This window comes from Drosophila kikkawai, chromosome 2L (genome assembly GCF_030179895.1).
Source record: "Drosophila kikkawai strain 14028-0561.14 chromosome 2L, DkikHiC1v2, whole genome shotgun sequence".
Lineage (NCBI taxonomy): Eukaryota > Metazoa > Arthropoda > Insecta > Diptera > Drosophilidae > Drosophila > Drosophila kikkawai.
In genome coordinates, this window is record NC_091728.1 from 10337567 (window position 1) to 10361166 (window position 23600).

The following is a 23600-nucleotide window of genomic DNA, read 5'->3' on the forward strand; positions in this document are numbered from 1 at the left end:
ATGTGAAAGGAAGAGACGAGTGCAATAATTTAGAAGCATTTAGCTTTGTAAATGATGTTTTTAATATCTAGCTTAAGATAATAATCAAAACAAGTATCTATAAAAAAAATAATGAAATAGTTTTATACTTTTGTAATGGCTTTTAGTTATGATAAAGAAGTTATATTTATTAATATATATTTTTACTTTTCATCCCGACACGCTTTTCAAAATTTGAGCCAACAAAAGTTTCCATTTGGCATTTAACAAATATTTATTCTCCTTATATTTGCTTAAATTCATATTTGTCTAAGTTTCAGCACACACGGCTTTGTTTCGATTTTTGGTGTTTTTGCACTTGTTTTTCAATGTTATTTATTTTATATTGTACATTTCTTTTGCTTTGCATTTGTCGCGTTTGCCTTTTTCTGGGCTTGCTCTCGAGCTGCAAGCTTCTTATTTACCAAATTTATATTTATTCTGGTTGCTCTGTTTTATTCGGATTCTATTTTATGCTGATGTCCACAATTCGGCACGTGTGGCAACAGAGAAAGCTAGAAAGAAACTCTGTTTTATTGTGCATTTCTTTGTTGGTAATATACCAAAACAAACATTTTTATTTGCTGGAGTTTAAGTCAAATTAATTCGTCATATGATATTGGAGATCATATTATATAGTAGATCTTTATCTGAATCTCTTTTAAATCCAACTAAATCAAAAGTTGATTCTTTCAAAGGGTTCAAAGTTTCTTTATTGCAGTTACTCATTTTGTTGATGCGGCTGGTTCAAGGAGGCTGTGTGAAGAGCTCTTTAATTAGAGTTGAGGAAGAAATTCCCATTGCCAGCAGCTAAAGCAGCAGCAGCATCTGAACACGGGCTGCGACACGTGCTCCAAATGTAAAATTGACAAGGTGACGAGGCTGGTGGAAAAGGTGAGCCGTGGGCAAAAGGGGGGAAGTTTAAAGTGTGAGAATATTACACTAAGGAAAAGAATTTAAAATTAAAAAAAAAAAAAAACAATACAAAGTCAACAAGAATATAGTAGATATAAATGTTCATTAAAGACACATTTAAGAAATAACATTTATCGAATTAATTAATTTTTGTCTAATATTTTAAATTAGTGTTCATAAAGAACATGTTTATATTTAATAATATTAAATTTTAAGGACTTAAAATATTTCAAATATGTTTTAAACCCAAAACTATAAAGCATTAAATATAATTAATTCACCTTCTGTATTTTCAAATAATTGATTTCATAAAAAACTTTAAATACTTTTGTTGTTCAGTGCACCTGAACAGGTGGAAAAGAGAGGCAGCTACTCTACTACGTGCTGATGTTGTTGTTGTGTCTGCATTTATGGAATTTTTTATGAATGATGCAGCAGCACAAGCGGCAGCAGCAGCAACGACACGGCAGCAACATTTGGCGTTGATGAAGTGTTGAAAGGCAACTGCAGGCGAGAGTCCTTCTTCTTCTTCGCCCATTTGTGTACGCTCTCTGCGCATTTGTTTATGAATTAATAAAATTTTAATTATGTTGCACAAATAATTGCTCACTTGTGCAGAAAAGCATGGAGAGCTGGCAAATAAGCTGCAGCAACGAAATGCAAAATGAAAACCGAAAACAAAACGATAAGTGTAAATAGGAAATGCCCATAAAACCGAGTCCAAAGTGCATTTTAATGAATAATTGATCGAATGTGAAATGGAATTCCCCATGGAAATTGCATGTTTTTTTTTTGCTCTTTTTAAATTTATAAAATTTAATTAAAAATTCCAAATGGCTTAAAGTAGAAAATTACAGAGATTTAAGAGAATATTTCTGGAATAAAATGATATATCTTAAGTTTTTGTTATAAATAGACATTTTTTATTTAAGTAAAAGGTTTAAAAATATACAAACTAAATGTATATACATTAATTTTTTATAAAAGCTCAATATACATGTTCTTTCTAAGCTCAACTCTAAAAACTGGTCAACTGGTCAACTTTTATTCAGAGAAAATTCTGCGAACTGAGGGCATCAAGTGACTGACTTCTCCTATATACACACCGTTTGCATTAAAGCTCCATACCAATTTTCTAAAATATTCTCACACATTGCGAAAGACAAAAATCCTCCGAAATTATGTACAATGTCTTCAAATTACACAAGTCTTATCATTTATTAAAATTCACAGAATTTATTAAAGAGCCCCCCAGCAAAAGCAAAGCAGCTGAAAGACCCCATAAAATAATATACATATTTAAATATATCGAATTTCCTCAAGTAAATATACAAACGAAGACCCCAACCGGTGCCACCGGAGAGAGGAAGCCACCGAGAGATATCAAACTATTTTGTACCTAATGTCCGAGAGGTTAAAGACACAGCAAATACCGGCAAGCAAAACGCCAAAATCCAAAATCAGAGGCAACAAGAAAAAAAAACAGAAAAGATTCCTGGTAAAGCTCAAATCCTGTTTACTTCCTTTTGAGCTACCTAAGCACACCGAAAGCCACAGAAGACGACGCCACTAAATCTTCTATAGGCAAGTTTTAGGAGAGATTCTTTGCAGCGGCGCATCCCATGGATATGTGGATATATCGCCACGACGAATCCCCTCTGCTTATGTACAGCTCGCACATTTTCATATATCGTCTCGTCGCTGATTTATTATTTACTTTATAAGAGATTCGGTTCTCCTGCGAAATCAAGTTTGGCTCTCGGACGTTTTATATTTTGATGTGGGGACCTAGGGGGTGTGTGTATTTGTATTTTGTATTTTTTTTTTTCGAGGATTTTTCTTAATTTGCGAGGGACGCGGAGATGAGCTTCAAGCCGCATCTATCCATTAGAAGGGAAGGAGCTTGTCTTCGCTTCACGGAAATCTTGTTAAATTTCGCTTGATTGAATATGCTTTTTATACTTCTCAACTATTTTTTGTTGTATATAAATTGATGTGAGCTTTTATTCTGTCAAATTTGACCACACACACAGCACCGCCTGGCGGTCGGTCCCATCATCAAAATATATACTTCAACTTAGAGAACGTATTTCCCTTGTAACGCGTAAATTGCAATCCAAGCATATATATCAACATTATAAAAACATATTGCTCACTACCTCTTGGCATCCCTCACCTTCTCCCTCTATTCTCGCCTCTTTTCGACCGCAGAATTTATGGCAAGGAAATGAAACATAAACAAGTTAAGGAAGTGGCCTAGAGCAATGCGAATTTTGAATTCACTTACTGATAGGTATTTTATAGAGATACGGAAAAGGTTATTAATTAAAGGAGATTGATATGAATATGTTCAGAATAGCTAGATTTATTTTATTTTAAGGCCAATAAAGAGTCAAGAACATTGTTTAAAGCCCTCTTCTTCAAGCTTTGAAAATTTTAAAATAAATTGAGACAACTTCAGAATTAAGAATTTTCCAATTAATATACTTAATTAAAACTAAACTTAAATAAAATTTGATTTATTTAGAAATTTATTCTGTAAATTTAACTATTTTGTATGTTACTTATAGGTAAAATTATTGATAGTCTACAACATCATTTGCAATCTTCTTTTATTTTGTACCAGGAAAGTCTTTTTCAGCTCAAAATCCTAAACAGTTTTCTTAATTTACCCACAAGTACCACTTTAATTAGAGAAACTTAAATATTATTTTATACATTTCCACTGATTTGCTCCCTGCAATTAAGTCACTTAATGACTTTCCTTTAATTTAATTCCGTTCACCTTTCTTATTTTTGGAATCTGCGAACAATGTCGAATCATAAGCTCTTGGCTATGGCAACGGCTTAAGCGCTTCGTGATATATATAATTAATTTATGTGCGATTCACACCATAACCCGGTAATTAATTGTATGATTCATGTTGGCCAACTCCCCCGGATAATGCCGAATAACCCCGTCGCTTGTGTGTGAAGAGCATTAGCTGGCAGCTAGAAGCAAAAGCGTGTTAGCAACGCCGGAGGAAAAGCCACCGAAGATTGCAATGAAGTCGCTACCTGGGTGGAGTTTTATTGTGCAGTTTCCCGCCCAGCCTGCCCGCCTGCCCACTGAAAATGGCATGAAAAACCGCAGAAAATGGCTGTACATTGGGTTTACAAGAGAAAAGCCAAGTTAAGCTAAGCTTGTCGTGTAGATGAAACTGGCTTTTCGCACAATGAGATTTATTTATCGTGATTGTGCGCTTAATTGAAAATTGTTTGTGAGCAGCGGAGAATTTCTGCGAGGCGACCACCGCCTGTGATTCGGGGGGCGCAACAGGAGTCGTCGTTCTCCCGGCCCATATATCACCATGACCCCTCTCTTAACTGCCTCTGCCTAGCGGTATTTTTAACACACATTTATTGACACACATTAAGGGTCGCTTCGAGCTTCCAGTTACCCAGAGCCAGAGATCTCGACCAGCACTCTTCCCCATTCTTCCGCCAGACAATTTGTCAACGACATGGCAATGATACAGCAACAAAAAAAGCTGGAAAACTCTAGCCAACTGTAGCAAAATGAAAATGTCAGAGGCAGTAACGGCAGCGGCAGCGGCAGCAGCAGCAACAGCTTCTCCCTCAATTCATCGAAATAGTTAAGTGGATACGAAGCGCCATGAATGGAATCCATCAACCGCCCATGGAGCCGCCTGGCATCCCTACTGGCAGCCAACCGACGAAGCCTTTTCAATCACATTACGGTATGCCGAGGCAGAGTCCTTCCTCCGCTTTCAGCGTGAATGGGTTGAGTTTCGAAATCCTTCCATTCCAAGCCACAGGGAGCTACTTAGCTACAACAAGCGGTATCTGGGGGCCAAGTCATGAAATGGAATTTCATATGAGGAGTTTCTGCAAGCCTTAAGTTTCCTTAATTGAGCTTTTCACAGAATTTGGGGTGAAATGATTAGGAACTAGAGTTAATTGTATGTTTTTAAATTAAAAATTAAATTTAAATAAATAAAATTTTAATTGTAAACTTATCTTTTTACTAGGACTTGAAAGTATATTTTTAAATTTTAAATACAAAATAAATAAACCTTTAATCCACCTGAAACCACTGTTTATGTAGCAAATTCTGCATTGGAAAACCCCAAAGATAACATATGTTTTCAGTTACCGCAACACTGTTTCAACGTCATTGTAATAAGGATTGGTATTATGGAGATCACAGCCACGTTCCATCCAACCAACTCAGTGGGTGGTCCCGGAAAATTCCAGGCACAGCTGGGAAGAAGGAAAGTACTTGAAGCGCCCCGTGGCATTCTTGAAATGAATGCGCCCACCCATTGGTGGATTTATTTCGTTATGTGAAATGCAAACCCCCCTCTTTAAAGGACTCCCACTCACACACACACACACAGACCGCTCAATGTCAAGTTATTTTGTTTCTGTTTCTGACTTGTTGCGTTTTCCATTTGATTGGTTGGCCGCAAAGCACGGGCCGGGTTTATGATATGGAAATCAATTTGCTCCTTTCCCACAATTAGAGCCAAGATTTTGGTGTGATGTGCAGCTGGCAAGGCCAAAAGCCATCAAGCAAAGCCGCCATAAAAACACGGCCAGGAAGAGAGCCAGGAAAACTTTATGGATGAGGGCGTGCCGACTGGCAAATGGCTGTTGGAAGGAGCAGCAGTTAAAACGCAAAGACACCAAGTCAGATGGCAAATAAGGACAGTGGTTATGAGGCTTTTTAAAAAGTTAAGATGTTGGGATGGTGCAAAAAAAAAAAAAGAGGATAATATAGGGAAATTATTTCCTATTAGGATGAAGAATCAAACAACAAAAAACCTATTTATATTCCTAATATTCAATTACATTAAATTTATTCAAGATTCATCATCAGTTTTTCTTGTAAACTTATTATTATTATTATTTTGTCCTTAAGTTTTATTAAATGTGTATTATGCACCACGGTTTTGGGACTTTAAAAGAACAAGCAATGAATCGTGTGAATTTTATGAGCTTGCTGAAATTTAAATGGATCTCCAATTTAATGACGAAACCGGCAGCGTCAAGAGCGAAAAGGTAGATCGTGCTGCAATATACATTTTTTTGTAAATATATTTTGTTGCTGCCAGAGAGAAATATACATATATTGCTGTGTGCATTTTCCGGTTTTCATTTCACCTTTTCCTTGCCTTCCTTCCTTCCTTCCTTTCTGCGACAGAAAACGGTTGAATCAGTTAACAACACCGTCTTCCCCTTAACGGGTGTCGCGTCTACTTGCGTCAATTACTTAATTTTAATGGCCTTTATTATGCATACACAAACACACACATAGACGAGCGTGGGGAGTCGTGGCGAAGCTCACATGAATATGCACACAGATTGGAAAGTGTAAAACACTCACATTTACATTTACAAGCCACATAAACAATCCCTGCAACGTTGTGGCCCATTAAAAAAACAGTCAACAAGCGGTGCGTGGCTTGTGGGTGGCTAGAAGCTGGGGACTATTCGGGGGGACAACGTCAAGGTTATGCAGGATAGAAGACTGCGATGGCAAAGATTCTATTATAAACATTACATATTTTATTGAATAATATAACCTTTGTTAAATAAGATATGCTAAGGTAAATAAATCATTTAAGTTGTTTGTTATTCTTATTTCCATTTGCATAAATTTTATTTAAGAGATATAAAGCATTTGAATTTTATGTACACTGTTTTTATTTGAAAGCACCTAAGTCGAAAGCCGAATAGAACATTTATAAACAAAGTTGGTAGGGCTTTTTCCGCTGTTTTATTAATATCACAAATAATGTAAGGAATATGAATATTATTTATTGAAGATTTAAGTTTATTGTTGGTATATATGCTATAAATTATAAAACAATTTATAAAATAATAAATCTAGGACAAGAAGGCCAACGAAATCTGTTAAAAATATGTTTAAAAGTTACCAATAAAATATTGTAAATTTTTTATCAATGCCAAAAGATATAAAGAAGGTGTAATTATTGGATAATTGCTCTCTTATTGTCCAGGCGACTATAGGATTTTTTTAAATTTTATTATATAATAGCAAGTTTATTTAATCTTATATTATATTTATAGAAAAATATATATTTATAAAAACTCAAACCAAACTTACCGAAGAAAATTGAATCTTAGCTGCAATTTATTTTCGCTGCCATTAAGTTTCCTAGGTTTTTTGTTCTTGTTTTAGGGTTTTCTTTGACGTCTTATGATTACACTTTCCGCACACACAAGCATAGAGGTGTATGAATTTTGTTTGTATATATTCCACTTGTTGCCAACGGCACACGCCTGTGTGTATGTATTTCTCTTCTTATATTTTCTTGTTGTATATTTATACCCTAACAGAGGATATTACTATTTTCAATTTAACCAGAAAATTAAGCATTTATGTGGTGCTATAAAGATACATCATTTGAGAGAAAGAGCAACGACATTACAATTTATTAGGCTACATTTATTCTTTATTATTTATTTTATTATTATTTATCGATTTAAAATGCATTGTTATTTTTTGTTTTTACCAATTCTTCAAATTTTAATTACTTGAAAATTTTAAATAAAATTTTTGCTAATTTCTTCAATTAAAGTTCAGTTTTTAGTTTTTCAAAAAGAAAGGGTATTTAAACTTCGTCACTCTTTTCTCGTATCTTTGCTTCTTGTATCTTTTTCTTCCTTTTTTGTTTATAACGCGTCTGCCGACGCGACGCCCAGCAACAAATAAACAAAAGCCGAAGGCGACGACAGCAACAACAAGTGACGCAGGTGTCGCAGGCGTGTGACGTTGTTGTTGCGCTTATTATTGTAATTGAAATTGTTATGGTTATTTAGCTTTTGTTTTTGTTTCTATGCTGCAAATTATTACTCAAAGAATCACCAATACCTTTGGACACTGGAGCTTCACACACAATTACGCACAAGCCCGTAAAAAATGGCATCAACTCGCACAAGAAACAAACGGACAGCGAAGAAACAATTTGTTTATAATTTTAGTTTGGCTTGAAATGCGACTGCCGTAGGGCTCAAATGTTGTTCACGAAACTACACACACTTAAGGGGGGACCAAAGAACGCAATTATTGCACTTGACAGAGTTTTTAACAAACACAAAAGTTAATATTTCGTTTGTAACAAAAGCGTAAGGTCGGCAAACAACTAAAAGACACACGGGTATTTTACAACACTGACACGAACAGCTGAGCGGGAGGAAAGTAGAGATGGGGAAACATTGGTGTTATCGGACATCGATGTTTTAAAGTAAAACTAATTGGAAATCGGATTCATCCTTTTGGTTGCAGTTCAAATAACTCGGAATTTTCTCCAGTTCCTAGAATTTGCAAGAGCTAAGAGGTGTTACTTTTATGAATACAGTTGACTTACAGTTAAGGAAGTTCCCCATTGCCACACATCCACGTCGTTTATGTCTTATAACTTTAAAGTACAACTATTAATTCGGTTCATAAATATATTTTATTGATGATGAAATACATCGAAAGTTACTAACTAATATCGATATTTCCAAAATGTTGTAAAACATCGATGCATCTATGTTTTCATCGATGTGTGTCCACCTCTAGAGCAGCTGTTATCTCCGGCATTTACCAACACTGCGCCACATGCTCATCTCGAATTAAATTTTGTTGCCTTTTGCGGTTGATTTGTCACTGCCCGCTCAACTCGCCAGTCAAACCCATCCATTTATACTAAATAACTAAATTATAAGTAGCCATGAGTGCCAGCGAGGAGTTTCAGGGCTGGCTGAACGACCAGCTGCGTAAACTCAATACGGACGAGAACGTCTTCGGATCGTACATCGTCGGCATACTCGAGGGCGATGAGACGACGGAGGAGAAGACGGAGGCCCTTGAAGGAATCCTCAGCGAGACGGGGGTAAGTAGGGCACTTCCAGAATATCCTCTCATTCAGTGTATCCTTATTCCTTCCACAGTCTGCTGATATCAACGAACTGGTGGCCACCATTCTGCAGAAATGGCTATGCAGCCATGTCAGCGCCGATGAGCCGCCCAAAAAAGGCCTAGACATCGATGTGAACGCCCAGCTGGCTAAGCTGCTGGAGAATCAGAAGCTCCAACCTGCCGTCAACAAGGAACGCGAGTACACCGAGGAGGAGCGACGCATCAAGCAACAGATACTAGCCCAGTATTCGCAGGTTACTATCGGAGAAATCCAGCTTAGCCAGTTCGCTTTGCTTAAAGAATTTGGATGATATAAGGCACTTAAGGCACCTTGTCCTCCAATCACTTGCCAAAGCAACCTAGTTAAGCTCCATCTTCCATCTAATGCTATCACATCTCTTTTCTTCTCTCTAGACCGCTGTGGTGAACAAGGACAACGATGATTCCGATTCGGAAAGCGATGACGATAGCGGAGCCCTTGCCAAGAACACCAATAAATCCGATGTCCAGGCTTTGGCCAAGGAGAAACGGGAGCAGGCCCGCCTGGATAGTGCGGCCAAGAAGCAGAAGGACAGGGACGACCGAGAGAAGCAAAGGCAGTTGCGCGAGGAGAAGAAGGAGAAGCGCAAGACTGTGAAGGGCGAGCGGCGCCGGTAGCCGTTTCCCGAAAGATGCAAAATTTTTCAGTCTTCTCTATTAAACCGATTTGTATACAACTTTGTATTTTTTGCAATTGAAACGCCAAAGTTATAAATTCTTTTGATTTTTACGGCTGTTTCTGTTTTCTTTAATTTACTAAATTAAATTTAAAGTGGTGTTCACATGGCTGCTGTTACAAGGAAATTGATTTGTGTCTAACGCTAACTTGGCCAACTAGTTTAGTTTTTAATTGCTAGGGAAAATGTTAATTCGGTTTGTATATTTAATAGTTTAATCAGCATCATTTGGCTTTTCGTCCTCGTCTTCCTCGGCATCGTCTTCTTTGTCGGATGCTGCGCTTGTATCTCTTTCCAATTGCAGCTCTTCGGAGATCTTCTTAACGGCCTCTAGATCCTGTAGCTTAATGCGTCTATTATTGGGATCCAAGCAATTGACTTTGACCTCTATGAAATCGCTGGTCTGCTGCTCATCCCAACTGGAATACTGTGGGAAGAGAAGGAAATAAGGATTTCAGAGGAATTTTTATATATTTTTTAGTATAACAGGATTACTTATATTAACACAAAAAATCTGGATAAATCTTAATAAAATAAAGATATTCCTGAGCTTTAAAATAATCTATTTAAAGTAAATTTCACACTTGACTGACTTACCACTGAACTAGAGGTAAAAAGCAGTTCTTCCTCCTCGGCTCCAGACTTGACCCGCAGATACTTCTGCAGGAGGGTCGTCTGATCATCCTTGCGCCATAAACACAAACGATTGTTCTTTAGCCAGTCTTTTTCCATGAGATCGGACTTCTTGACCAACAGATCCAGCTGGCTTAGCTTGACGAACTGCTTTTTCGGCGGCAGGCTTTGCGGCCTCTTCGAGGAGGTGCTGGCCGATGGATAGTCAAAGTCGTCGTCGCTAGGATCTGTTTCTAGGTCATCGTCATTCTCGGAATCCTCGTCGCTCACCTTGGCCATCCGGCGCTTGGCCTTTGAGGCCGTGGCCGCCGCCGATTTCCGCTTCCTGCCGCCGCCATCAGAGCCAGCTGCTTTGGTCGGACGCTTTTTAGTGGGCCGCCAGTCCTCCTCCGAGTCAGAGTCATCGTCCGGACTGAAGTCCTCCTCGTCGCTTTCCACAAACGTGGTGGTCACCAGCTCGGTGCGGCTACGCATCCTGTGGGCAAAAATTCTCTACTCCTGATGCTGCTCCAGTGGTGGACCGACCGCTTTTCCTGCAGCGGCTGCTGCTGCTGCTGTGGCTGCTGCGTCTCAAAGCTGACTGAAAATTTTATTGTTGACTCCGAAAAGCCCGCACTCCCTCACCCGCACAACGGGGTCTCTGGTTCGTCCTGTGAGGGTTGCACTTTGTCCTCTCTCACTCTCTCGCCATGGAAGCTTCATGACGAAGAAGCTTTCCGCAGTGTTGCATCTTTTCTAAAGGATTTGCGGAAAAGTTTCGCAAGTTAAAGCTTTTACAGCTTTTCTTTGCAAGGACCAATGACAATTATCCCGAAAGCTTTCCGGTAAATTTGCTGAACTTGATCCTTTGCATTTTCGGAGTTTTGGAGTAATCAGGTCAAAGCTTTATTTCTGGATGCATTTTTCCAAGGTTAAAGCTATATTTATTTATGGAAAGGATAATCTTATCATAAGGTTAACCATAACACTTATATTGTTTAAAATTTGTATTTATATTTTAACAAGTTTAATTAAGATGCAACAAGTTAGATAAAAAGCTTGATAAAATTGGTCATTAATTTGATAAAAAATTAAAAATTAAATATATGAACCCCAAAATTATAAGCAATTATAAAATATATTCTATATACAACCCACAACTTTTAATAAAAGTTTTACCATTTTTACAAGTAACAATAAATAAAGCTTTTTAAATATTATTCAATCAAGATCACACAATAATTAATAAATATTTAGGCTTAAATCCTAACTAGAATGACACAAATTACGATATAGGGAATGGACTTCAGAATCTTGACGCGGTTACGAATACTTATTTATCAGAAAATCAAAATTGTAGGAAACAAAATAACAAAAATACAAAAACAATGCCATACTTACTTAATCTTCCAATGATTATTGTAAAGTAAACCAATCATTGGGCCTCAGAGTATATTAATTCCACTTTCAAGAATCCATCTCTTCCTTAATAAAAACCCCACGCTTTGTTTTATTATTTCTTTAATGTATATTTTATTTAAAGATTTACATAAAGCTGGACATTGGAGCACACACACTAAGAGTACTACTACTATATATAATTATTCTCTACCTTCGTTGAAGTATTTTCTATGCATATAATTTCCAAAAACTTTCCATCAAGTTGACTAATTTACCGCTTATTTCCAATTTAAACTAGTTTGAGAAGCTAATATCATTCTCCCGATCTGCAATTTGGATTATTCTTAGACCTTTAGGCGCTATACGCGCGTGGGCGTGCCAAAGAGGGCCCCCGATCCGACTCCCGATCCCATTCCGGACCCAAGTCCTCCGTTATTCCGGCGCTGGGCTAGGGGCGAGGCTGGTTGCGGAGTCGGTCCATTGTTATTATTGAGGCGCCGCTGCTGGCTGTCGGAATAGGCGCGCTCTACAAGTTGGGGAGTAGTTGAGAGCGTCTCCTTTAGATTTTATATATATTTTTTTTGCATTATATTTCCGAAATCTTGTCATGCACAATGGTGGCCAAGTCAGCGGTGTTGTCTTTGTGTAACATGCACAGTTTGGTTTACTTTTTTTTGGGGGAGTTTTGGATTTACCACATATTTTCAGACTCTTCTTTAAATTGTTAACATGCAAAAGTAAAATTGTGAAAAAATACATTATGCATTGAAGGGAAATAATGATGTATGTAATGAACGCAGGATGTTAAGTTGGTGTTGGTTTTTTTTTTATTTTGGGGTTTATTTACAGTTACAACTAATAAGTGGTAAATTATAAATAAATATAATAAAAGGTTTATTAAAATAATATAAATAAAATAATATTTAACATTCTAAAACGTTGGCAAGCTATCCTAATGCATTTTAATGTAGTTCAAAAATAAAATCAAATTATCTATAATTATAAAATAAAACAAAAAGTCTAAGCTTCTTAAAAAAAATATTCGAATTATAATATTCATATTTAAAATTAAAAAATATATTAATTTCTCTTCGGATTTACAATTTTAAACTTTTTCTATAACAGAAGTTTACAGAGTTTCCAAAAATATACCTATCCTTTCATTCAAAAGAAAAATCCCAAAAAGGATGCCAAACTTAAAACATTCCATTATCTCTATTTAAAATACGATTAATTACATTAAATAAAATGTAAAAACTAAGTAAAAATTAAAGTAATCTCCAAAAACCAATTAGTTTTTTTATAACCAACCCATAACCATGCCGGATGAGCGATGAGTGATGCAGGCAAAGCCATATAAGGCATCCAACTTACCTCGGAACTTCAGGCCCTGGGCCTCATTGATGATGGCAGCCAGTGCTGGATGCTGATACCGCTCCCGGAATATGGCCGAGCCGTTCATCCTATCCTGTCCGCCATTGCTGTTGCCATTCAAAGTGCCGCCATTGCCATTCCCATTGCCGTGGTGCATCATCATCAGCTTGTGCTGCGGCGTGTGCTGCGGTGTCAGTGATGTCGGAGGCGTGGCATTGCCATTCTTGTAGTAGCGATTCTGGTTGGGATCATAGGAGGCCACCTGCTGCGGCACCTGCTGCTGCTCGTGGTTCTGGTTCAAGCGATTGGCCATCTTGATCGAGGCACAGCGCTCCTCCTCGTTGTTGCGCATCTTGAGAATGCGCTGGTCCTGCACCGAGTATCGCGATCCATGCAGAGCGTTCAGCTGGTTGAGATTAGTCACCTGGCTGCTCAGCTTCTTGGCCCGGAAGCTGCCGGCCGGCGAGGATGAGTTGTTCAGGAGAGTGCCCCGCGAGGAGCTGCCATTGGTCTCGGTGCTGTCCCGGCTGGCCTCCCGATAGCTCGAAGGGCGGTGTGTCGAAGGAGGCGTGTCCAGGCCACTATCATGGGCCGAGCAGTCCAGCTCCGTCTTGGCCAGGCCGGCATTACTGCCGTTGTTGCCAACGGGCAGCATGGGTTGGACTGAGGAAAGGTATAAAATTATTTATAAATTTTATATATTCGTTTATAAGCTAAATTTAAAACCCACCTGAGTGCCTCATATCGGTGGGCGCCCTTGGCTTCCTGTACAGCCAATCTCTGTCCAGCTCGTTGCCATTGTCCGGCGTGGCGCTTACTCCCCGGAAGAGCCGGGGCCGCCTCAGCTGCACCTCCGCCTCCTCCGTCTCCTCGTCCACCACCTGGTTGGACCCGAAGCTGCTGTTGATGAAGATCCTTCGTGGTGAACCATACAGAGCTCCGCCCTGGCTGAAGCTATTCTGGGCCGAGACATAACCATTCGAGTAGCGGCTGAGATTCGCGTTGCTGTGATGCGGAATCTTCTGCGGCGTCGAGTGGTTCGTGCTGATGCCGCTCAGATGGTGATTGTGGTTCTCGTTGTTCAGGGCGCTCAGATCCGGTACGGAATCGGAGAATAAGAAGGGATTGGCTCCGGCATAGCCATTAAGGCTGCCGGCTCCGATTTTGTGTCGAGCCAAGCCACCGCCAGTTCCATTGGTCATCAGCCAGTCATCCAAGGCACTCGAGTAAGTGCCTCCCAGACCAAAGTGCTGGAACTGCAGTGAGGCATGGGACACGGGGGCAGCCAAGGAGGCACGTGATCTGGGTCCCTGGGCGATCTTCAGGGCTCGCCTTCGCTCCTTGGAGGTCATGGTGCACTCCTGGAAATAAGTAGATTTATTTGTTTTAGTTTGTTTTAGATTTTCCCAAAGAAAACGTTGTTTTAAAGACTCAGCCATAAAAATTCACCAGAATTTGTACATATTCCATGGCCACTTACCTCCAAAAGCTCGAACCAGTCCTCGAGGCCATCGTCGCAGCGGAGGAGAACGCGACCCTCGCGCCCCAGTAGCAGTCCAATGGCGCTGTAGGAGCGACGATTCAGCCACTCCACCTTCTCCACATCCACCAGCTTGACCTGGAGCGAAACCGCAAAAACAAAAAGACAATGCCAATTGGTTAGACAATCAAGTTAAAGGTTATGTAAACGTTTTTCCGCTGAATGTTAAACAAAAAGATTTGCCCGCAGTGGGAAAGAGGTCTCTGGGGGTTCATTTCAGATGGTTAAAGAACAAATGGCTATAAAACATATATTAAATATGTTTAGGTTGGTAAATAATTAAAGTATCTAGAGTTTAAAGTTCACTGAACTACTTCCAATACTATCAGCTTTATTTTATTTCTTAACTAACTAAAATAAATGGCCGCACACTTATTTAGAGTAAGAACTTTCTGTTCTAACAACTTTTTCTGAATAATGCACCAATTAAGTGACAGGGCCTGGGCTTCGGTCTAGTCTCTGGCCTCGTTGCCTGTGCATTTTGCAACTCGGTTAAAAGTCATTAGGCCAGGAGGCAGCCCTGCAGCGAACCGCAAACTTTTTCACCATGCGGAAGTTTTTATTGAACTTATTTCTGTTGTTTTTTTTGTTTATGGGGTAAAACTTAAAGTTTGCCACCGATTCATCGGGGCTGCCATCTCTCTCGCTTATGGCCAAGAACTATGTGGAGGCCATTAGGCAAATATGTCAGCAGGCCCTGGCCAGAATGTAGCGAGGGGAAAAAGCCAGAAGCCGAGGAGCGTGTGGCAATTAGCCAAGTTATGCGGCCCCTGTAAGTTTTCCCGGCTCTTTCTTCTTTATTTATTTCATCTCTGGGCTCGCTCTGCCTCTCTCTCCGTCTAATGGCCAACATAATTAAGTTCTTTAAGCGATCGCTTTTTATGATATATATCGCCGAGGCAGCAGATGGAATATGGAATATCGCACAGAGAGCTTTGATGGATGAATCGCTGGGGATTTGTTCTTGTCGCGATCAAAGATCAAAATGGATACTCTCCTGGGAGTCGTACAACCTAAGTGCTCTGTGTGGGCGTAAACCAGCAAGAAATACATCAAATTAACATATTTATGATATTCCATGATAATCCCAAAGAAAAATATGCCAGATTACAAGCGGAGAGCGTTTAGGAAAGTCTTTAGATAGAGGCGTTTATAAATAAATATGTATCTTTTGAAGAGAATTTAGTTTGTTGCTCAATATACTTTACACAAAATTAATATTCATTGGGTTTGACATTCCCTGGAACTTATATATGCTTCGATATTTCATTTTCGTGCTTTGCATTGGTTTTTTTTTCCGTTGAAACTTTCTTAACTTTTGCCTCGATTTGACCTCTTTCCCCTTCGCAACTCTGACCTCACACTCTCCAAAATGTGCCAATCGATGGCTATATATTTTCCAAATTTCCGCTTTACGTTTTGGTTAACAAATCATGGGCTCAAGGTCGATATTGATCGGCTGGTTTGGCTCGCCTGTTATTATTTATTATTGTTATTTATGAGTTTTATGAACAAATTCCATTGTTGCCGCCTGCCGTTTCATATTTTGACATGGCTAATAGCATGAGCTGTCAAAACTAACACAAAAGCTCAACGCACTGGGCAATTGGTACAGATATTTTAACATTGCAGCTTAGTTTTTTTTTTATTTGCGAAAGTCTAATTGAAATGATACGCGTGGCGGCTTTAAGGTTAAATATAATCAACAGATAGGGGCTATAGATTTCGATATAATTAATTTAAAGGAGTGCTTTATAAGGGTTTATTTGAAGGGGATTATAGTCATTTTTAAGTGCCAATTCGTGTTTAGTTTGTGCTTTTATTTGGACAGTTCTGATTTACTTTAAATACTAACCAAGCTTAGAATTCATCTTTGATTTTCTTTAAATTTTTAATCAGAGAAACTGAATATTAATAAACACTTTAGCTTCAGTATCCCGAGTTGCACTTCATTGCAACCCAATTAATAATGCTCATTAACGTTCAGCAGACGGAAATTGCATTTCCCCAGGCTCATTTTCCACCCACACGGGAGGGGGAGACAAAAATCAATATCGCTTTCAATCACTGTCAAAGTGCAAAGCTGCAAAATTCTCAGGCAGGAAAACTTTGCAAACCCGCAGGTATCGGTATTAGTAACAGCCTCCACCCACTTTCATCACCTGTAATTATGCTCGATTGATTTCCCCCAGGTATTTTTCGTTTCATCTCTCTACTCGTCAGAGGAATGATGGCAAATTTTATGCAAAATCAAATTAAACAATTAGACAGAGAGACCTGAGAGACTCTTATTTTTTTTATAGCCTAATTGATTAATGTGATTACACTGGGCTTGGGCGTTATTGAATCTTTTTAGTGTCGATGAAACATAAGTGAATGCAAAAAAACGATCAAATGAGATGCCGCCTTCCTAATGACTCAAAATCAAAGACATTTTCTGATTTATATTTTTTTTGTTCAGTGACTCGTTCATGGCCGCTTAGGCGCGTGTGGGTGCTACGCTTCTGACCATTTTTGGTAGAAAATTTATTTGGTCCGAAGGTCAATACTACTTGCTGGCTGTTTATTTGATTTAATAGTGGCTGGGAAAATAGCTGAAATATTGCATTGGCTTCTCAGTTGGTTTTTCGAATAAAAATCACAATTTTTGTGAAACCAATTTTCCAATTCTTTTCTAGTTGAACGAATTCCTGTTCGTAATTTCTTTATAAATGTTTTCCCTCGCATTAAATAAGTTAATCTCCCGCACGGTGCGGGATTTTTCAGCATTTAGTTCCACCTATGTCATTATTTTCCCCCGTGTCTGCTTTTCACAGTCCCCTGCCTGCGTTCTTTTCCTCATTTCTGCTTATTTACTTTGGAAAATTGCCCGCACAACAACGAGAGCGTTTTTCACTTTGTTTTATTTGCAAGAAGACGAAAAAAAAAATGTATTTTAATTTAAAATTAAACTGTAAACAACAACAACCTGCTGCCGGTGGCATTGTATCTCTGTGTATTGACACTGCTTTTAAGAGAGATTTTAGCAGAAAAGTGCCAACAAAAAAACGAAATAAAATTTAATTCAACGAAAAACGGGAGGGGAAGTCAGAGAGAAAAAAAAAAAACTAAAAAGTAATTTTCCCATGATCTCTTTCGTTGCAGCAGCAGTTTTATGTGCATTTTCCTTATTTGTTTAAACAGCAACAAAAACAACTACAGCATTAATGTCATAGCCAACAACTACGACCAGCATCAGCTGAGGCAATGAACAATTTCACGGCAATCGTGTGTTAAATACTCTGACTATTGTTAGCTTTAACTGAATGGTAATGGGGTCCAGTGGGAGATTTAACAATGTTAAATAAAATAACTGAATTTTTGGGGATATATTTTAGTAGCTAAAAATTTTAGAAACTGAGGCTAATAATTATTTGAGCTTAATTAAAATAAAGAAAAATTATATATTCATTTTATGGGAAAGAATTTTGTATTTTGTGGCCCCTATTATGATATAGCAGGTTTTCAGCTGCGAAAAGAATTGCCTACTTTTGGGCATCACATTGTATATTGCTGCAGAGTTCACTGTACTCTTGGGCGACACTTTAAAATAATATTTAATAAATTAATAATAATAATTAAATTTAAATAAACAGTAATTAGACTCGCTAAAAAGAGTTTTTGATGTTAAAAAATATTTTCTTTAATATATTTTTGTAACAAAAATATTTCTTTTCCAAGAACTCCCTTCTTATTTATATTCAATCCCATAGAGCATTCAAATTTCGACCATTTCCCATTGAAAACTATAGTGTTTTTGCTTTTGGGGAGTTGTTGTTGCTATTGCAGTGGTTCCTGTTTGTGCGTTTTGTTGCTGCCTGTGTGCAATATTTGTCCGCTTGCCTTCAGTATTTCTCTTATTTGCTTTGTTTTTCATCGCAAAGTTAAGAGGAGAGGCACTCGAACACAAGTCTGGGGAGCGGGAAGTCCCCATCCTAGATGGAAGCGGAATGGAGTGGAGCAAATAGTTGGGCAAATTAACATGCAGTAGATGCAAGTTTTAGCCAATTAGTTGAGCTTAGCCAAAGTTGGATTTAGTTTTTCTCTTCCCCTTCACGATTTGTTTGTAAAAACAGAAAATAGAGTCTCCCAGACGGATTTCAATTGCAGATTGCCTATCAATAGAGACCCCCCTACACGGACTGATATCTTTCATCTATCCAACTGAAAAGTCAATTGCAAAACGTGACTCGATGTGTCTGGCATTGTCAACCGAAAAAGACTTCATTTATAAGCCGAAAGGTGTGTCCTAGCCCCCTTGTATGCCACCCTCCTTCATGAGATCTATATAGTCATGGGTTTGATTATAATGCTGGGCATAAATCTCTAGCTCTGGCTGCAATACAACTTGGCACAATGAGCAGCAAATAAAAAAGTTGGCTTGACACTTCAAGTGGGAGATAGATTATTGTAAGAGGGGAAATATGTTAATTTAATAAACTTTAATTTTTCACTTACCTTAAAGATAAACTGTCCCATATCCGAGGCCCGTTCGTTGGCTGAACCAGAGGCTCTTTTGAAGCAGTGCAAGTAGTCACGCGTGAGCACAAAGTATCTGAAAGAGTAGGAGATTGGCTTTAGTCACTGCAAATCCGTTCACCAGCCAAGTGGTGGTGACCTTTAAATGTACAAATATCGGATGGCAGTCCTCAGTTAAAGGTCAAGCCCAAATCCGGCAATCATCAAACAGTACTTTCCAATACACAAATTGCCATCAATTGTGTTGGCTGGAGCGGAGCCCTTCCCCCTTGATGGCATTTTCGGATATGTTATTAATAAATCATAAATCATGCGCAAAAAAAAATGTATATATATCTTTAAGAAGATGAATAAAAAGTATGTAAAAGAAATCCGTGCCTCAAGTTTTATGACTTCCTCAAGACGATAATAATAATAATATTATTATTTTTTGATTTTATCGCTTTGCAGCAATGAAAATCGGTTTTAATAATGTGCCCAGCATTTTTTCGCTGCACATAAATCCCAGCCTCATACATTTTTTAATAAGTTGGAAATATATCCAAAAAGTTCTCAGGCTTAGACATTTGAAATGATTTTCGGATTGGATAATGGCTCACTTCCCTGATGGAAGTTCTCATTTTGGTTTGCTTATTAACGTGGTCAAGCAAATTGAGCGAAAGAAAATTGTTTGTTGTTTAGTTCCACGGAAGAGTTAAACGCTTTTGTGGGTTTCTCGGTTTGCTTCGGTGGGTGGCTCCGCGAAGTAGCAGAGGGGAGGGGCTTTCCTTGGGAGATAATGATCGGTTCTGTTATTAGTTGAGCTTGGTAAATGGTGAAGGCATGCAACCAACTAATTATTTGGCCTGAATGGGTGTGGAGAATCTAGCCATAGACAGGGGTTTCAAGAATTATTGGGTTAATGAAAGTTATAATAACTTTTATTATAACATAAATTTCTTTAAAAGTTTTATTGTTTTTATAATGTATTTCTTCCATTAAACTAGTTCTTGAATAAAATAAGAGCCTTTTGGATTGGTTAAATTTGCTTGAAATTTTAGTTTCATATTGATTACTTGGAACTTAACAACAATAAAACTATTTTTTCGTGCTTAATTTTAAGCAAATCAAGTGTCAAAAATTAATAAATTATTTCAAAAATATTTCCACAAATCTCCAAACTTAATTACCATCACTTACATTTATTAAATGATAATTTTAATTATAACAAACATGAAAAGTAAATATTGGCCAACCAAATCCCACGGGCTTAGTTGGTCTTTAAGTGTCAATTAAAAATGCACCGAAAATGATAAAATGATAAGCGATGAACGTAATTATCGGTTCAAAGTGCCAAAAGAGCCGAAAGTCAAACTAAAACACCGAATTGCATTGCAACATAATTAAATTTCAATTAAATGCAGCAGGGAGTGGAAAATATAAACAAAAGAGCCGTCAGTCGGATTCCCTTTGCCCGATTTCCCCCTATTAGCATTATCTGGCAAAAGGACGAGCATGCAGCAGCCACTGTCAATTATGCCCTTTTTCGCAATTAACAACCCCTCTCGGTGGTTGGGAAATATTTTTGCATATTTCACGGGGGTCGGGGGTCCCGCACCGATGAGAGGGGGCGTTGTCCACGTCCATATCTGGCTGAAGCACAGAATGCAGATTGCGGTGGAGGTAAATTTAAAAGCGCTTAACATTTATGCATCCCCACTCGAGTGCACAGGAAGAATGGTTAGCTTGGCATTATTAATTATGTAAATTACAAATTTTAAAAATGTATTTATTACAATTTATCATTAATTTAAAATTAAAAGCTTCGAAGTAACGATTTTAGCAATGTTTTTTGAGAAAATATGTTAAGAAAATAAGAGAAAAATATTTGTAACATTTAAAAACCAAATAGTTGTAGGGAAAATTATATAATTTAAATGTTCAAGCTTTAATAAATACAAAAGTATTGATCTCAGTGTACTCACCGTTCCTTCCAGCGGGAAAAGAGACGATCCCTTTGCTGCCAGAGCAGTCCACGCTTAATGGGTCCTGTCATGGAGGCCACCGGAATGCGTCCTGCCAGCAAGGATTGCTGCAAAAGTCGAGAAGAGAGAGAGAGAGAGTTGGTGAAATTGTTGCTGATTGTGCATTCTTCAAATTTAATTATGGGAATATTTTTGCCTGTATGTGGGAGTATAGTTAACGCATTTCTATGCCTCAGCTGTTTTGCTCGTAAATTCTTTTATAAATTATTAAAAAAAAGAACGCAACGCCGGCATGAAAAAGCCAATTTCCCACACACTAGACATGAGGCGGGGGAGTAGGAGGAGCTGGTGGAGAAAGCGAGGCACTCTCGTGAGCCCATGATTAATGTTGCTTTAAAAACGCTGCCACTTGCGCCACTTTTCAACCCCAACGCCCTCTGGACCCCCTTTAAGACCCAAACCCCGTCGACTTGTACCATTACTCTGCCATAAATTCTGTTTGTTGCCGTGCGGTTTGTTGTTTTGGCTTTATGAGCATTAAGGCAATTTATTATCAACCATAGTGTTATAATATTTTACATTAACAAATGTTGCACGCTGGCGCGTCCTGGTTTATCCTGCGTAATTATCATGTATCTGCAGCTGAATGTGCTTTTTGCGGTTGCTGGATTAATTTGGTATTGAAGAATAAAGATCATTAAAGATCAATAGATGTGGTTATGATTCAGAGATTAGGATTTAAAATATGAATAGATCAAGTATTTTTAAATTAAATATAAATATTAACAAAATAATAACCCTATTTCCAAACAAACTTTCTTCAGAGTTCAAAATATACTTAAATAAACATTCAAACATTCCGAAACCAATTTAATAACTCAATTTGAACTTTATTCACCGACCCCTTTGGCGAATCAACAGCTTTTTGTCCCCACCAAAAGGAATGTCAAACATTTCGTAGACATAAAAAGCCAAAACTTGGACTCGAAACGAATCGAATCGCAGCCATCCGAAAAGTTAATGAGATGCTCGAATGCCCGGAGGCAAGAGCCACTGTCGAAACAAAACAATAAATGAAAAAATCTATCAAAATGCTAACGGGTCGTTTTATTTGCGATTTGTGAATTGACAAAAGCGTGAAGCGAAAATCGAATTATAATTGAGACGAAGCGGCGGCACTGAATCTGTTTGGGTAGCTCCACCAAAGTGGCAGAAACAATTTTCGGCCCAAAACAAAAATCTGGCAAATGCCCGAAACGAGGCAATAAATCTCTGGCCGCTGAAATTGAAGATACTTTTCTTGTTTTATCTGCCCGGGACCATCGCTCTATCCTATAAATGGAATGAAGTTCTTAGCCAGTTCTGCTCAAATTAATGTTAGTCACGAGTTCTCCAGGCGGACAAAAGCCGGGCTGCCGGCCCAATATGGTCAAGACGACAGGGGAGAAAACGCGACTGAAATGGCTAAAATGGCGGAGAAGAAAGAAAGAGTTTTGTGGCGGACAATTCGCAGCAAAAGGGAGGCGGCAAGAACTTTGTGCTACAAAAAAAACAGAAATTCAGCTGAAACTTAATTTGGCGCATTAAAAACTATTGTGTGCCCGGAGAAGAACAGAGACCGAGGTACTCCAAGTAAAAGAGAAAGGACGAAACGTGCTGCAACAATTTCAGTTAATGAAGAAAATGAGTTTGCTTTTCGAAATTCTTGGGGCCCCAATTTTGTTGCGGTTTTTTATGTTCTGCTGTGGGCGGATAATGCACTTCTTAGCTGTATTTGTGGGTTTTTTTTTCCACCAAATTAAATGGAATTGTGTGTCAAATCAATGGCTAACGAGAGGTAAAAAAGTTGAAATTATAAACTTTAGATTACTTTACTAACAATAAGAGATATCTTTATCATCAACAAGACCTACCTCTATTTACCTTTTTCCCTCTGACTTTATCTTTTTCAGTTTAGCTACCTATTTGCCTTGTTGGAGATAAATTATCATGCTTTATCTTTGTTTAAACAGTAATTTAAATAAATAAATGTATTTTTAATTAGCAAGGCAAGGCTTGCATTTCGAGCATTAAGGAAATACAACAAAGAACACACAAAGAGATCAGCAAAGTTATTTAAGTTTCCATAAGCCAAGTAAACTTTGTTTGCAGTTTTTGCCAGACATTTTTTTATTGTTAATTAATATGGAAAAAGATGACGTAGTTTTTTGTGTGTGTGCAGTGCGCCTTTCGGGGCAATTGTGTAAGCCACATACAGACATGACTTCAATGGCTTAATGCCCTCATTTTGATTGCATTTCATGTCATTATTTCCCCTGTGTGTGTGTGAAAACTTTAGCAACTGCTGAAAATTCCTTTTCTTCGCTTGATTATTTATGCTGCCAGTTTTACCGCAGTGGTAAAAAATATATATATATCTCTGGTATTTCGTTTTGATTGCCTGCAACTGGGCTTATATAATTACTTGGCCAGGTCGGGCGCCCCCTTTTATGGCTCAGGACAGAAAAAATCTCAGTTTTGATGGATTCACACACACCCAGCCAGTATTGTGTGTGACGCCAACACACAGAACCTGCTGCTGCTGGCTCTTCAGACACTTATGAATTGTT

At 38.2% G+C, this 23600-nt stretch overlaps 4 protein-coding genes across 8 annotated transcripts in view; 1 reads left to right on the forward strand and 3 right to left on the reverse strand.

Moving 5' to 3' along the window:
- tai (taiman) overlaps window positions 1–8113 on the reverse strand; it is an 88390-nt gene extending 80277 nt beyond the window's left edge. For all 3 annotated transcript variants that reach the window (XM_070283405.1, XM_070283406.1, XM_070283404.1), the window contains exons 1-2: window positions 7835–8113; window positions 7067–7292 (exon numbers count right to left, since the gene is read on the reverse strand). The gene's annotated coding sequence lies outside the window, so the exon portion shown is untranslated. The remainder of the gene's footprint in view (window positions 1–7066; window positions 7293–7834) is intronic.
- Window positions 8114–8542: 429 nt separating this feature from the next.
- Window positions 8543–9635, forward strand: LOC108082110 (coiled-coil domain-containing protein 43). Its single transcript, XM_017177410.2, has 3 exons — window positions 8543–8840; window positions 8899–9120; window positions 9281–9635. The coding sequence occupies exons 1-3, from the start codon at window positions 8679–8681 to the stop codon at window positions 9521–9523; spliced, it is 627 nt and encodes a 208-aa protein (XP_017032899.1). The 5' UTR covers window positions 8543–8678; the 3' UTR covers window positions 9524–9635.
- LOC108082109 (uncharacterized G-patch domain protein DDB_G0278987) lies at window positions 9621–10774 on the reverse strand. Its single transcript, XM_017177409.3, has 2 exons — window positions 10180–10774; window positions 9621–10009 (listed from the first exon to the last, which is right to left on the reverse strand). The coding sequence occupies exons 1-2, from the start codon at window positions 10687–10689 to the stop codon at window positions 9797–9799; spliced, it is 723 nt and encodes a 240-aa protein (XP_017032898.1). The 5' UTR covers window positions 10690–10774; the 3' UTR covers window positions 9621–9796.
- Window positions 10775–11698: 924 nt separating this feature from the next.
- Window positions 11699–23600, reverse strand: part of LOC108082198 (uncharacterized) — a 42519-nt gene continuing 30617 nt past the window's right edge. For 2 of the 3 annotated variants that reach the window (XM_070286971.1, XM_070286973.1), the window contains 6 exons: window positions 20992–21098; window positions 19007–19103; window positions 14450–14587; window positions 13700–14330; window positions 12970–13632; window positions 11951–12309 (listed from right to left, as the gene is read on the reverse strand). In XM_070286971.1, the coding sequence (XP_070143072.1) occupies window positions 12287–12309; window positions 12970–13632; window positions 13700–14330; window positions 14450–14587; window positions 19007–19103; window positions 20992–21098 (1659 nt within the window). In that variant the 3' untranslated portion in view covers window positions 11951–12286. Of the gene's footprint in view, window positions 12310–12969; window positions 13633–13699; window positions 14331–14449; window positions 14588–19006; window positions 19104–20991; window positions 21099–23600 lie in introns of all 3 variants that reach the window. The other variant, XM_017177523.3, reaches the window with a different exon arrangement.